This window comes from Trichomonas vaginalis, chromosome VI (assembly GCF_026262505.1).
Source record: "Trichomonas vaginalis G3 chromosome VI, whole genome shotgun sequence".
Taxonomy (NCBI): domain Eukaryota; phylum Parabasalia; order Trichomonadida; family Trichomonadidae; genus Trichomonas; species Trichomonas vaginalis.
In genome coordinates this window covers 16644500-16657149 of record NC_067208.1, presented here as the reverse complement: position 1 = coordinate 16657149, position 12650 = coordinate 16644500, and the positions used below count along the sequence as shown (strand labels likewise).

The 12650-nt window shown below is 34.8% G+C and overlaps 3 protein-coding genes and 3 pseudogenes across 6 annotated transcripts, besides 1 other annotated feature; 2 read left to right on the top strand and 4 right to left on the bottom strand.

Annotated features, from left to right (window-relative positions):
* Positions 1 to 12650: part of a mobile genetic element that runs on past both edges of the window.
* TVAGG3_0877900 (organellar and viral DNA polymerase type B) lies at positions 598 to 1008 on the top strand (the record flags this gene model as incomplete). Its single annotated transcript, XM_051250304.1, has 1 exon — positions 598 to 1008. The coding sequence occupies one exon, from the start codon at positions 598 to 600 to the stop codon at positions 1006 to 1008; it is 411 nt and encodes a 136-aa protein (XP_051085779.1).
* TVAGG3_0877890 lies at positions 2509 to 3178 on the bottom strand (annotated as a pseudogene). The gene has a single exon. A coding segment is annotated over exon 1 (670 nt).
* Positions 3420 to 3870, top strand: TVAGG3_0877880 (annotated as a pseudogene). Its single transcript has one exon. A coding segment is annotated over exon 1 (451 nt).
* TVAGG3_0877870 (protein of unknown function, DUF4108 family) lies at positions 3888 to 4307 on the bottom strand (the record flags this gene model as incomplete). Its single annotated transcript, XM_051250303.1, has 1 exon — positions 3888 to 4307. One exon carries the CDS (start codon positions 4305 to 4307, stop codon positions 3888 to 3890), a length of 420 nt encoding a protein of 139 aa, XP_051085778.1.
* On the bottom strand, positions 9573 to 11497 carry TVAGG3_0877860 (annotated as a pseudogene). Its single transcript has one exon. A coding segment is annotated over exon 1 (1925 nt).
* On the bottom strand, positions 11535 to 12199 carry TVAGG3_0877850 (protein of unknown function, DUF4106 family; the record flags this gene model as incomplete). The annotated part of the gene is made up of 1 exon (XM_051250302.1): positions 11535 to 12199. A coding segment is annotated over one exon (665 nt), but the record flags the coding sequence as incomplete, so codon positions are not given.

The following is a 12650-nucleotide window of genomic DNA, read 5'->3' as shown; positions in this document are numbered from 1 at the left end:
ATTTTTGCTGAATTCAGCACAAAATTCTGAGTAAAAATGACATATGGAACACATACTTTTTCAGTAAGGACATATGGGGTAGAAATGAGGGTAGAAAACGGGGTAGATATACCCTTCTACCCTAAAATATATTTTTGTCTGATTTACGCTCATTACGAAGAAGTCTTGACAAAACATTTACGAAGAAGTATATTTCCTGTGTTGTTGTCAAAATGTCATGTTGTCACACTTTTTCAGAGAAGTTCATTTAACCGAGTGACCTGGTCGCCTAAAATATATTTTATTGAATTCTGAGTAAAATGACCAAATTTCATGAATTTCCTTAAGATAGAAAAAATAAAATAAAGTTAGTTTTTTTTTAAAATATTTTTTTTATTTTGTATGTAAGAACAGGAAATGACAAACACTGAGTTTGAAACAGTTAAAAAGATAGACAATAACACTAAATTGGTTAGAATTGGTGATTTAAACGTAAGATACTCAAAGAAATACAACAAATATTCTTTGTCAGACATTTTATCTCCATTTGAAAAGAGAGCAAAGGACTGGGTTAGAAATGCTTCAACTCAGAAAATTTTGACAAGAAATCCTGAGCTTATGATATCGGTAAAATTCTATGGAACTGCAGCATATCTTATAGACAAAAGTCTTATACCAATAGTTTTGTTATGGTTAGACCCAGTTGTTGGATATAACTTCATAACATATGGTTCATTCGATACGGAACGTTGCAGTGAAGGCTTACTTTACATCGTTCAGAAACCGAAGGACTTCAATACAAAAAGATATAAGATAGGAAGAACATATAATATAACTCAAAGATATGACAGTACAGTCAATAGAGTCAAGGTTGTGTTTGTTAATGATATGAGAGCTGCAGAAACAGAACTACTTGAAAAGTTTGAGAAAATGTATGGTGCTCCCATAAAAGGTAAAGAAACGTTTGAAGTAGATGAGATAGATAAAGCTATAAAATTATTTGACGAAGTTGCTGAAAAATACATGTAAAAATAACGTTTACCATGTAAAACGTTTATAAAATAACTGGGGTAGAAAAGAGGGTAGAAAAGAGGGTAGATATACCCATCTACCCTAAATTATATTTTTATTGAATTCAGCAACAAATTTCATGAATTTCCTTAAGATAGAAAAAATAAAGTTAATTTTATTTTTTTTATTTTTTTTATTTTGTATGTAAGAACAGAAATGTCAACAACAGAGAACACAACAACTGCTATCGTTCATGAAGCCATAAATGAAGAATACGAGTACATACAGTTTAACAAACAACTCCGTCTCATTCGTTCGGTCAAAGACGATATGTACCAAATGCAAAGTATTTTGACAGCATGTTTTGCTCCAGATACTAAGCTTCCTAAAGACTGGTTTAGGAACCAAAGCACACAAGAACTATTAAATGAAGCACAGCGAGACATACTTTTTTCTGGGTCGCCTAAAACTCATGAAAACAGTGAAGAACAGCGAGTAGGTAAAAAACCCCAGTCGCCAAAACTCTATGAAAATCGTGAAAAATTGCCAAACGGTTTGAGAGGATATTATGTACATAGACTTCTTGTAAATGCTGTTGCAATGTGGGCTTCGCCTCGTTATGCTTGGAATATTTACAGACTTCTTGACGAAATTCACAGACAAGAACGTGAAGAGCTAGAGAACAAGCTTGAAGCAAAGACAAAAACATTCAGAAAAGAATACCACGTTCGGTACCAAAAGGAAAGGAAAAGAACTATAAGTATATGATTTATACTGAAGAGATGGAAAATGAAGAAGATAAAGATATGGTTATGTTGCATTTAGTCAGAAGAAACAACAAAAGCTTTTACGACCTTGCTAAGATTTACAAATCTGACAGAAATTGGTTCTATCGCGAAAACTTACCGATTTCAATGACACCGAATGAAGATGTGAAACAAATAGTTCAAGATACTTTACCTCAAACACACTATGATATGAAAGGTTGTACAATACTTACCTTCAAAGAAGATTTGCCATTGTTAAAGGAAAAAAATAACAGAGTATTTTGACAACTTCAAACAAGCAGAGTAAATGAACCATTTATTTTTCAAGCTTGACACCAAAGATGGCTCATGTAGCTCTAGATGGTAAATTGTCTTGTCAAATCCTTCTGGCATTCCGAGTCCTTCCATCCGACAAGAAAAGTTCTTCCTTCCGACAGAAAAAGTTTTTCCATCCGACAAGAAAAAATTTTCCCGACAACTGGAAAAAATTTTCCTGTTGTCCGTCCGTAAACCATTCAAATTTTCGAAAATTGAGAACTTTTTTCCCGACAACTGGAAAAATTTTTCCTTCCAACATTCCGAGTCCTTCCTTCCGACAGGAAAAGTTTTTCCCGACAACTGGAAAAGTTCTTCCTTCCGACAGGACACAAACGAATGTCTCACGTCCCTCTTCCTGAATGTCTTCCAAAGCCAGAAGAACCGACAGCCCCAGCACCACAACAGACTTACTAAGACTAAACACTTACATTTTTCAAGCTTGACTTTTTACAATTTGAACTTTGTTTGCGTAGATATGAATTCTGAAAGAGTATGAGGGTCTTGTATGACTTTGTACTTCTCCCATAGTTCATGTCTGTCAAACTTACCTGCCATGGACTCTTTCATAAGTTCCATGAAATCGTCTTCGGACAATCCAGGGAAAAGTATAATGTCAGTAAGTATTCTTTTAACATCTTTACTTAAACTCTTTGCTGTCTGTACACAAATGACAACTGAGATGTTAAAGTGTCTGAGCTTCTTAAGAATTCGACACATATCTTGTTCTCTGTTCTTTAACAAAGGATGAGAGGCGAAATCATCTAAGATAAGAAGACATCTGTGAGGGTAAGTCTTCCAATCGTACGATTGCAATTTCTTCGAAATGTATTCTATCTCTTTCTGTTTGTTTCTGAAGTGTTTCTTCTCTAATATTCTCTGCATTTCCTCATTTGGGTCTTTAAACTTCGAGTTTATATACTCATTTATAGCATTGTACTTCAAAACTCTTCTTTGGTACTTCTTTATCCAATCTAACAACTCAGAGTCTTTTATACATACTAACTTAGACTTCTTTATAATATCTTTGAACGAATTGACGGTTTGGTCAAATTGACCAGAAGTACTACAAATAACAACTAACTCATAGAATGGGTTCTTCTCATCTAGTTCTTGTTGTTGTGCAGCCATTTTAAGATAAGTGAAAGTCTTACCCGACCCAGGTGGTGCGATTAGACCTGTTATACCATTCTGAGCAAATAAGAACTTGTCATGTATAGGTTTTATCTGAGCATTTTCTAACTTCCTCTTGTTCTTGTTTAAAACATTCTCAAATTTCTTGTCAATGTCAGCAAACTTTTTTTCTAACATATTTTTAGAAAAATTAAAATTTTTATCTTTTTGAAAATGTCTAGCGATTTCGCTATCTATATTCGAGACAAGCTTTTTGACAGCAAAACATCTGTCGACCATAAAATCTTACATAGTGTAAACAAGAAAGGTGAATTTGTTCTAAAGTTCTGTTTCTGGGAATATGACAAGAACCATAAAAACATTAGGCAGAGAAGTCTTTAAGTTTGTCAATGACAGACTTGTTGACAGAGATGACGCCTCTTGGAGAGATGAAGTCCAACAAAAGTTCTTAGAATGCAAAGAAGGCACATGCGCTGTTCTTGAAGATGAAATAGAAAACAGAATAGAAGAGCTATTAAAGGACAAAGAACTTTTACATAAATATGGTTGCGCCAAATTTGACATAACTCCACCAGAGAAGAAGAAGAAGAGAGAAAAGAAAGAAAAGAAAGTAGAAGAAGAGAAGAAAGAACCTGAACCAGAGAAAAAGAAATTTGACATGTAAAAAATAAAATTTTATTTTTAGAACATTTCTGGGTCAATGTCAATGTTCTCTTCCTCTTTAGGAGCAAACACTGGCTTAGACTCTAAAATCTTTTTACCTAATTTACCTTGAACTTCAACTATCTTAGACTCATAATATTCATAGTCGTCTGCTTTCTTTGGTTCATAAGGTATAACAAGTTTGTATGCTTTGCCTTCTTTAAGGTTTGAAAACCTTCTGTCAAAATTTTCTTTGACTGCTAACAAACCTTCTATGTCTAAGTCTTCAAATTTCGCACCATTTTTAGTCACAATAGCAAACTTAACTGGTTCGATGTTCCAAACTTTGCTGAATGAAGACTTTTCAAAATGGTAGAAGTAAACATTCAAATAAGCGAATGGGTCTAGTTCTTCTTTGACTTCTGTCATGTACTTGTTGACTGAAATATATTTCGTCATCTTTTCTATCGGATAAAAAAATATTTTTTTAAATTTACTCAGAAAAATTTTTCTTTGTATATACGCCGTTCTGTATGTCTAAAAGATTTTTGACATTGCCAAGAATGTTCGTTTAGACGCTGCCATATAACCATACTCTTGACAATACTGTTTATATGAATCGTACAATGACCTTTCATCTAAACACTCAAAGTTAGTCTCATCTATAAACAGTTCATATACACTCTTGTTTGCTTCTAACAATGTTTGTCTTTCTCTCGGTATGTGGAATTTGTCTTGGATTGAACTTTGAAATATCTAATGTCATGAAATATGAGAACAAGTGGTTGTAAAAGTCAGATGTCAAAGTTTCTGCTAAGTCGTCAAAATATTCTGTATCTTGCATATGAGAATCTGACGTTCTGACAACTACATATCTTCTGTCAGAACTTTCTAACTCATCGGAACAGTATTGTTTGAAACCATATATGAAGTTTTGCAACATTTTCACAAACTCTTTGGTCTTTATATTTTCTTTCAACAACTCCAACTTTGTCTGTTATAAGACTCTTCAAAGCATCTGAGTTTAAAACTTTTGTTGTATCTATACTTTGAAGTTCGTTACATACTATAAGTTTCATATTCTCAATTGAGGAGTTAAACTTGCCACAGATGTTTTCTAAGTTTGTCATATTCGGGTTCGAATAGCCTAACAGTTTGCACAAGATATCTGTAAAGAAAGTGTTCTTACCTGTTCCTTGTTTTCCAATTATAATGAGAGCAGTTTCATTTTTAGCACTTGGATGTTGTAAGATGTTTGCAAACCAACATAAGATATACTCATAGACTCTTTCGTTTCCATTGCATATAATTTTTTGACATGGTCTAACCAAGCTTCTATAATATTTTCTTTCCATTCTACTTGTTCGTATTTATATCCAGTGAAGATAGAATAGAAGTTTGGAGAAAGGTGTATAAAACTTTATACTGCTTCGAACTGAAAAATCTTCTAACTTTTGACAATAAGATATCCCAAGCATCTAACATCTTCATGCCAACTTGTACAACTTTTATTTTTAAGTTTCTGTCTACATTCTTGTTTCTGAAACTATTGTTGCTCTTGGTTTGTTAAAGACAAATCCCATTCTTTCATAACATAACATTCTGGGGCAGAGTCAACATAAATGACTAAACGTTTCAAATTCTCGACTGCTTTTTATAGTCTCGAAATGGACACATATTTCTGAATGCTTGGAAGTCATAAAAATCTGAAACATCTATTCTGTACATTTTTATAAAAATAAAAAAAATATTATTTTTTTATATCTTGACTTTGTTGTTCCATTTGTTGCATTTGTTGTTCTTGAGCTATTTGTTGTTGAAGTTGTTCTTGTAATACAATACTTTCACCAGTTGCATCTTCCAATTCGAAACTTTCTGCCGTCATTGACAATACATAGGACATAAAAGTTTTACAGGAACAAAGTTTGCGTGACTAAGGTTAAGTTTATGTTTGCTAAAGTGTTTGAGTTCACTAAAGCTGAAAACTCTGCATTCGAATGAACAATAGGCAAACCAGCAGAGAATGTGTTGTTTATACGCATGAGTATCTTTTGGTCATAGTAGTTTCTGTCGACATTCGAATAACACTTTGAACCTAAGTTTGAAACAATATATAAAATAGGTGTACTTAAAGTCAATGGAACAGACAAACCTTGTATGACACCTTTTCCTGTTATAGGAAACTGTTGGTAGTAAAAACCAGATATAAGTTTTGTATTATAGCTCATAATCGTTTATAGTAAACTCAGTCGGACATCCAAACATAATGAAACCTGCTCTAGTTGCAGCACATGTTACATCCGTCTTAAAGTATTAAAAATATCAACAAACCTGTTTGGTGGTATATCTGAGTAAGTATCTTCAAAGAAGTATTTTTTTACCATTCACAACAATAAAGTCTTCTGGTGTCAAAAGAGCAAAACAAGCTTTAGTCGTCATTGTGTTTAAGGTTAGTTTACAATATCGTCCTTGAGGACTTTGTAAGTTGTTGTTATAGAATTATATGACTCAGGGTTTTTAGTCGTAATAGATTATAAACCATTATATCTTCTGCCATTTACTTAGCAAATAAATTTTAATGAAATGTTGTGGTCGTCAAATATTTTTATGACGTCTGGGAAACTATATTTTAAGTTCAACGTTTCACCTCCTTTCATAACGTATATCTTGTCAATGACATTATATGCAAACACCACAGCAAGCAATGTCGGGTTCTATTTCTTTGATGTTATATCGTCTGCCTCTGTCAAAAGTTTCAATAGTTCTTTCAAAACTTCACGAGGTGCAATGAACATATGAAGTTCACTTTTACAGGGTTGTGTTCGACCAAGTTTAACATTATACTAAAGCTTGACAAATCTTCTCCTGAGTTTTAAGTTTGTCTTTCAGTTGTTGGTAGTCGTTTTCGAATATCTGCACAGAACTTAAGTCTCTGCTAACTTCAGGATATGTTGGTTGTTCTTTTACAGGAACTATTGTTATACCATCTTGGTCTTCGTATGGTTTCCCCACTTCAACATCTCTTTCTTTGACATTGACAATAACACTTTGACTGTTTGTTTGAGTTGGTGAATTTAACTTCACATCTGCCACCGCCATTAAACCTTTTGAAACACTTACGCTTCTATTTTTCGGAAATGACATTTTACTTAGAATAAAAAGATGGACGTATTCGGATATCTTATTGAATTGAAGCAGAACAAAGTTTATACTCACAAACAATACAAATACATTGACAGAATAGTTCTTTACACAAACAATGGAAAATGTTATAGAATAGCAATATTTGCTGAACCTAAATATTTTCATAAAGCAAAGAAAGTTGGTATAAATGAAATGGTGAAAGTTCTTGAAGCAGACAAAAATATAACAACAAAACTTACAGATATTTCTAAAGGTAAGTTTATCTTACAATTTTATGTCAAAACTGGCGTACTGTCAATATTTGACGGAGAGAAGTCAGTTCAAGAACAACTTACTGACCTGCTGCCAAAATCTGCTCGATGGAAGCTGTCGTTATGCCAATCTGAGGAGCGCCCCAGCAGGTTTCATCGAACGAATCTTCAAAAGAGCATCTTCCGTGAAAAGTGCTATTGGTTTTGTAAACTTCTTTGCTCTCAGTTCATCTGGACCGTCTCTGTCACCAGTATATTGTATTTGTACAGTACCAACAGTTGAAATACCACCCATAAAGTCTTCTGAGTCAGCAAATGGAATGCCAAGCCAAAAGTTTGAACGGTCTCCATTTGTATATTGAGTTTTTTGACCTCCTGTATGAGTCCATACTTTCAAACATATGGCATAATAGAACTTTGCATTTCAGGGTTAATGGTTGTTGTGAAGTTGTTGTTAAAGTTCATAGCATCTAATGTCAAGTTGTATGACCTCATATCCTCAACTGTAGAATATTCTTCTCTTGGATAGTATTGGCCATCTATGTTTATATGATATTTAATACCAGGGTTGTAGAAGCAAGAATAGTCATTTATAGGTTCGTCTGAACAGTACAAACATAGTATCTGCATGTTTCATTGCAGTTGTTAAGGCAATATCTGTTCTTGCACCTGGGTCAGCACTTTGGTTTCCAACTTCACCTGCAAAGTCTTTGACAGATATTTGGTGTATAGGGAACATAAGTGGAACTGCAATATATTTGGCAGCTAAAGCATTTGAAATATCTGGGTCCAACATATAGACTGCAAGTCTGCTTTCTATTCTCTTGCATTCAAACTTTTCGCATGTGAACTTAACTGGGTCCCAAGCATCTCCAGCAGCATTGGAAATAATAGTTTACTTCAGTGTTGAGGTTTGAGAAACCAAAGTCTAAGTCAACTTTGTTTTGCAAAAGTCGGCGAATGACGTTTTATTTGTTCCCACTACGTCTGTAAGAGTGAATGGGTCTTGCGTTGGTGCGATGCAATGACTAAGTTATTTTTGCTTGGATAAGTTCGATAGAAATTTTCCTGCCCAGTTTGGCAAGTATCTTAAAAAACCTGAGATAAGATGACAAAAAACTCTAAGTTTCAGTTTTACTTGTTTACTGCTGCTGCAGTTTGTCCAGAAAGCGTTAACAATAAACTCCTGGAACGTTAGGGTCAAGTCTTCTTATTTTCTCAATATTTGCATACTGGTCTGTTTGTTCTCTAGCTTGTGGTTGTACTGATTTTCTCAAAGCGAACCATTCATAGTTTGCCCATGTTACTGTTTGAACTAAGTCAGAGTTAGATATCTTATATCCCATGAAAACTTCTGGAGCATATTGGTATCCGACATAGAAAATTCCATTGCAACCTTTCTTGTCAGACAACTTGGCAGAAGGTTTTTATTTCAATGTCTTGTTCCACGTATAAGAAAGAGTTTGTCAATAGAAATTATATGAAACCTGTCGCAAGCAATATCTACTGTTGTTGAAAACCTTCTCCAAACTCACCTACGTTTCCATAAGAAACAGCAGTTGTATATTCGTAAGTTCCAGGAACTATTTCTGACCTTCTAATGGCATTGTCGCATTCGTTATACATTCGAAACATTTCCATTCATAGCATCCAAAACTGTTGGCGTTATATTCTGAGCGGCGTACATTTCATATGAGTAAAAATATAGAATAGTTGGATTTATATGTCATAATAGAACCCACGTGGACCAAGCTTTACTTTCTTCCTGACTGAGTTTTTAACTCTTCTTTTTCCTTCATTGCCCTCTGCTTGAAGTTGTTGCATCTTTGCATTATGTTCATCTAGTATGTTGCAAATTTCCCATGTCCTTTTTGCCTTTTGGCTCTGGTCGCCCATCTCAGGTAACCTATATCCTAGAAAGAGTTTGTCATAGTTTGTATTTGAGTCGTCGCTTATTGTTTGCATGACTCTGTCCTGAGTTTCTGGTTCAAGCTCTTCAAACAGAGCCTGTCCATATGGAATAAGCTCGTTTCCAAATATATGTTTTTGTAGCCATTCTGGTTTTCTTTCCATGTTACCAACTATATCTTTTGTGAATGGGAAAGCTTTTACCCAATCTTTCAGTCTTGCGTCGTTTATTTCTGTAGTTGGTTTTATTTTGTCAAGGAACATGTTTTTCAATACTAACATTTCATTTGGTACTGTCCATTTGAGTTTTCTTAAATATTCATCCCTTCTCATTTCATTGTCTGCAAAGTAAGTTTTTGACATTTTGCAAACTTTCATTTGCAAGGTCATGTACAATAGGTTCTCTTTCTCCCTCCCTAACTTTCTTTCTAAACTCTTCACCAAATATACCATCTCTATGGTTCTGTGTAGTTCTTTGAGATAAATGTTTTAGAACGTCAGGTGTTATATTTCCATCAGCCATGTTCATTTCATACTGGTTCAAAATATCTGCATCTTTCATATCTTTCAATGGCATTAAAGCCGCGCTGAAAATACCAGCTATATCTGGTTCACCATTCACTTCCATTGCGTCTACAACTTCTTGGAATTGAGGTTGTAAGTTTATGAACCACCTATCTGGATTAGCTTTATGACCCCATCTCATTGTAGTTCCATCGTCTGCAGAAACAAAAGTAGGTTTGTTTCCATCTTGGTTAGGTTCTGAATGAACTTTAAACAATGTTTCATTTCTATATGTTTTCTTGAAATTTAACCTTTTATTTTCACCGAGTTCATCCGAAGATTGAACGTTAAATGCTCGTAAGTAAAAAGGGTTGTTGTATTTGTGTACATTTTCTTTCAGTGCTTCCATTCTATGCTGAATATTTTCATCTGGTGTTGGAGTCTTTTGTATGTCGGCAAACATTTTTCGATATTCTTCTACTATGTCAGTCGAATTTTTTTTAGACTCTTGGAAATATTCCATATTCTCCGCATACTCTTGTTGAGGGTCAAGATTTTTCGGCTGTTCCAAATCTTCATCTAGTTCTGTGAAGTTAGTTTCCAAAGGAAGGACTTGTTCGTTTCCTTCAGGCTCTTCTAGCTGTTGTTGCTGAACTATTTCTTCCATGTCTGGTTGTATCTGAACTTCTTCCTGTGGAGTTTCTTGTACCTCATCTGCTGGCATTTCATATATTCCGAGACCGTTTTCAACAATTTCCCTATCTACGTCATCCGCATTCATAAGCTTTTGTTCTTTCGTTCCGTCTCTATTTTTACGCGTTTCATGACGAAAGTTGAATTGTCATTTAGCTCTGACATCAAATATCTCGGAGTAAATTCATCCATGTCATTTGGATGATATGCTATTAAATCATATCCCTTAGCGAGCTTGTATTTTCCAGGTTTGAGATTATATCCGTTTTGGTGCTGAGCCATAAAGCTAAATAGGTTCGGGTCAGTATTTCCATCCTTGAACTTTCCAATAGCTTCTTTATATCTGTCACTAAAGTCAACAGTATCTGGGAAACCACACTCTTCTTTAAGCATTTTTAAGAATTCTTGGTTTCCTTGTTCTCTACTTCTTTTATGTCCTTGCTCTGTTTGTGGTTGTGGTGCAGTGTTTTGAACTGTTGGTTGTGGTGCAGTGTTTTGAACTGTTGGTTGTGGTGCAGTGTTTTGAACTGTTGGTTGTTGTGCAGTGTTTTGAACTGTTGGTTGTTGTGTTGGTTTTGGTTGTTGTTGTGGTGCATGCCTGTGTCTGTGTCCATGTGACGATGTAAATGTTTTAGGTAGTCCTGGTGCAGGTGCTTCTCTTGGAGGGTTTGGTGGTATATAAGTTCCACCAGCTGGCACATATGTTCCATCTGCAGCATAGTGTCCTACCTGACTTTTCGTTTTTAAGAAAGCATTTACTAGGTCTGTTTTGGTCTGTTGTAACTCTTTTTCTTGACTTTTCACAACAGTTGCTCTAACGGCGTCATAGGCACTTTGAACTGCCTGTCTCGTTGCTGCATCTGTTATTTTCGTCATATTTTGTGCTACTTCTTTTAACTCTTTGTCGAAACCTTCAGACTTCAGTTTCTTTCCAGATGAGAAGTCGTTCACTTGTTTCACCTTACTATGAAGAGCTTCGAAGGCGTTCTTAAAGTCAGCATTTGTTAAAGCTTCATTTGAACTGTCTTCATCCGCTTGTATTTTTGTCCTTATTGACCCTATAAGCTGGGCTGCTTTAGCGTTGGCTTGGGCATCTAACCAGTCATTGTTAGCTTTTATATATTCTGCGCTTTTCATTGCCTTTTGCATAGCCGCGTCGTTATTTTTACTTTCTTGTGCTAAGTTTTCATACTGTACGGTTTGGTTTTGCAACTGTAAAAGTTTTTCTGCCTTTACATTTGCTTCAACTTCTTTTTTATACTCATCGCTATCCATATATGTCTTCAGGGCTTTTTGTTTTATCTCTTCATCTTTCAGTATTTTATATTGAGTAGTATGGTTTTTCAAATTTATGACATCTTGTTCCATTTTTGCTACTTCTGCTGCTTTTTCTGACACTTTTTTCGCATATTCCTCTGTACTTAGTTCTTTCAGTTGTTCTTCTTTCTTCTTTTTCTCTACGTTTAACTCATTGAGTTTCTTTGTATGTCTGTCATATTCTAGTTTCTTTTCGTTTTCACTTATTTGTTTCTGTATGTCTATGTTTGACTTTTTGACATCTGTTATTTGATTTTTGAGTGAACTCAAATTCATTTGACTTTGAGGGTTATAGGCTGTTCCGTCTGCAGCTCCACCATAGCCTGCCATTTTCGCTAAAAGTGCCGCTCTTAAACCTCCACTCTGTGCACCAATAACTCGGTTTAAAAGCATAGGGTTGCTTGACATTTGTTGCAACATAGTGGGGTCATTCATCATTTGTTGTTGCAACTGTTGTTGTGGTGTCAGTTTTACTATTGGATGTTTCAATGCTCTCTTCCTCTTATGTATATTCTTACGTAGCTTACGTGGCATTTTAAGTAAAGTTAAAAAGCGGTTTTTGACAGATGTTTATATGACACTTTTTGTTCAGCACAAAAAACTACTCGGTCAAAGTGTTGTCAGTTTGGTCATTTACACTCATTACGAAGAAGTCTTGACAAAACATTTTACGAAGAAGTCTTGACAAAACATTTACGAAGAAGTCTTGACAAAACATTTACGAAGAAGTCTTGACAAAACATTTACGAAGAAGAAGTCTTGACAAAACATTTACGAAGAAGAAGTCTTGACAAAACATTTACGATGAAATCATGACAAAACATGAAAACATATATAATTTGTGAAAAGCTCCTGGAAGACCCGTATATATAAGAACTTCATTTATACTAAACATCTTCGGGGGCTAGAAGGCACGAAGTGCCTGGAAGCCATCCCCCAAGAAAAAAAAACTTCATTATACTCATTCATCCTCAGGGCTAGAAGG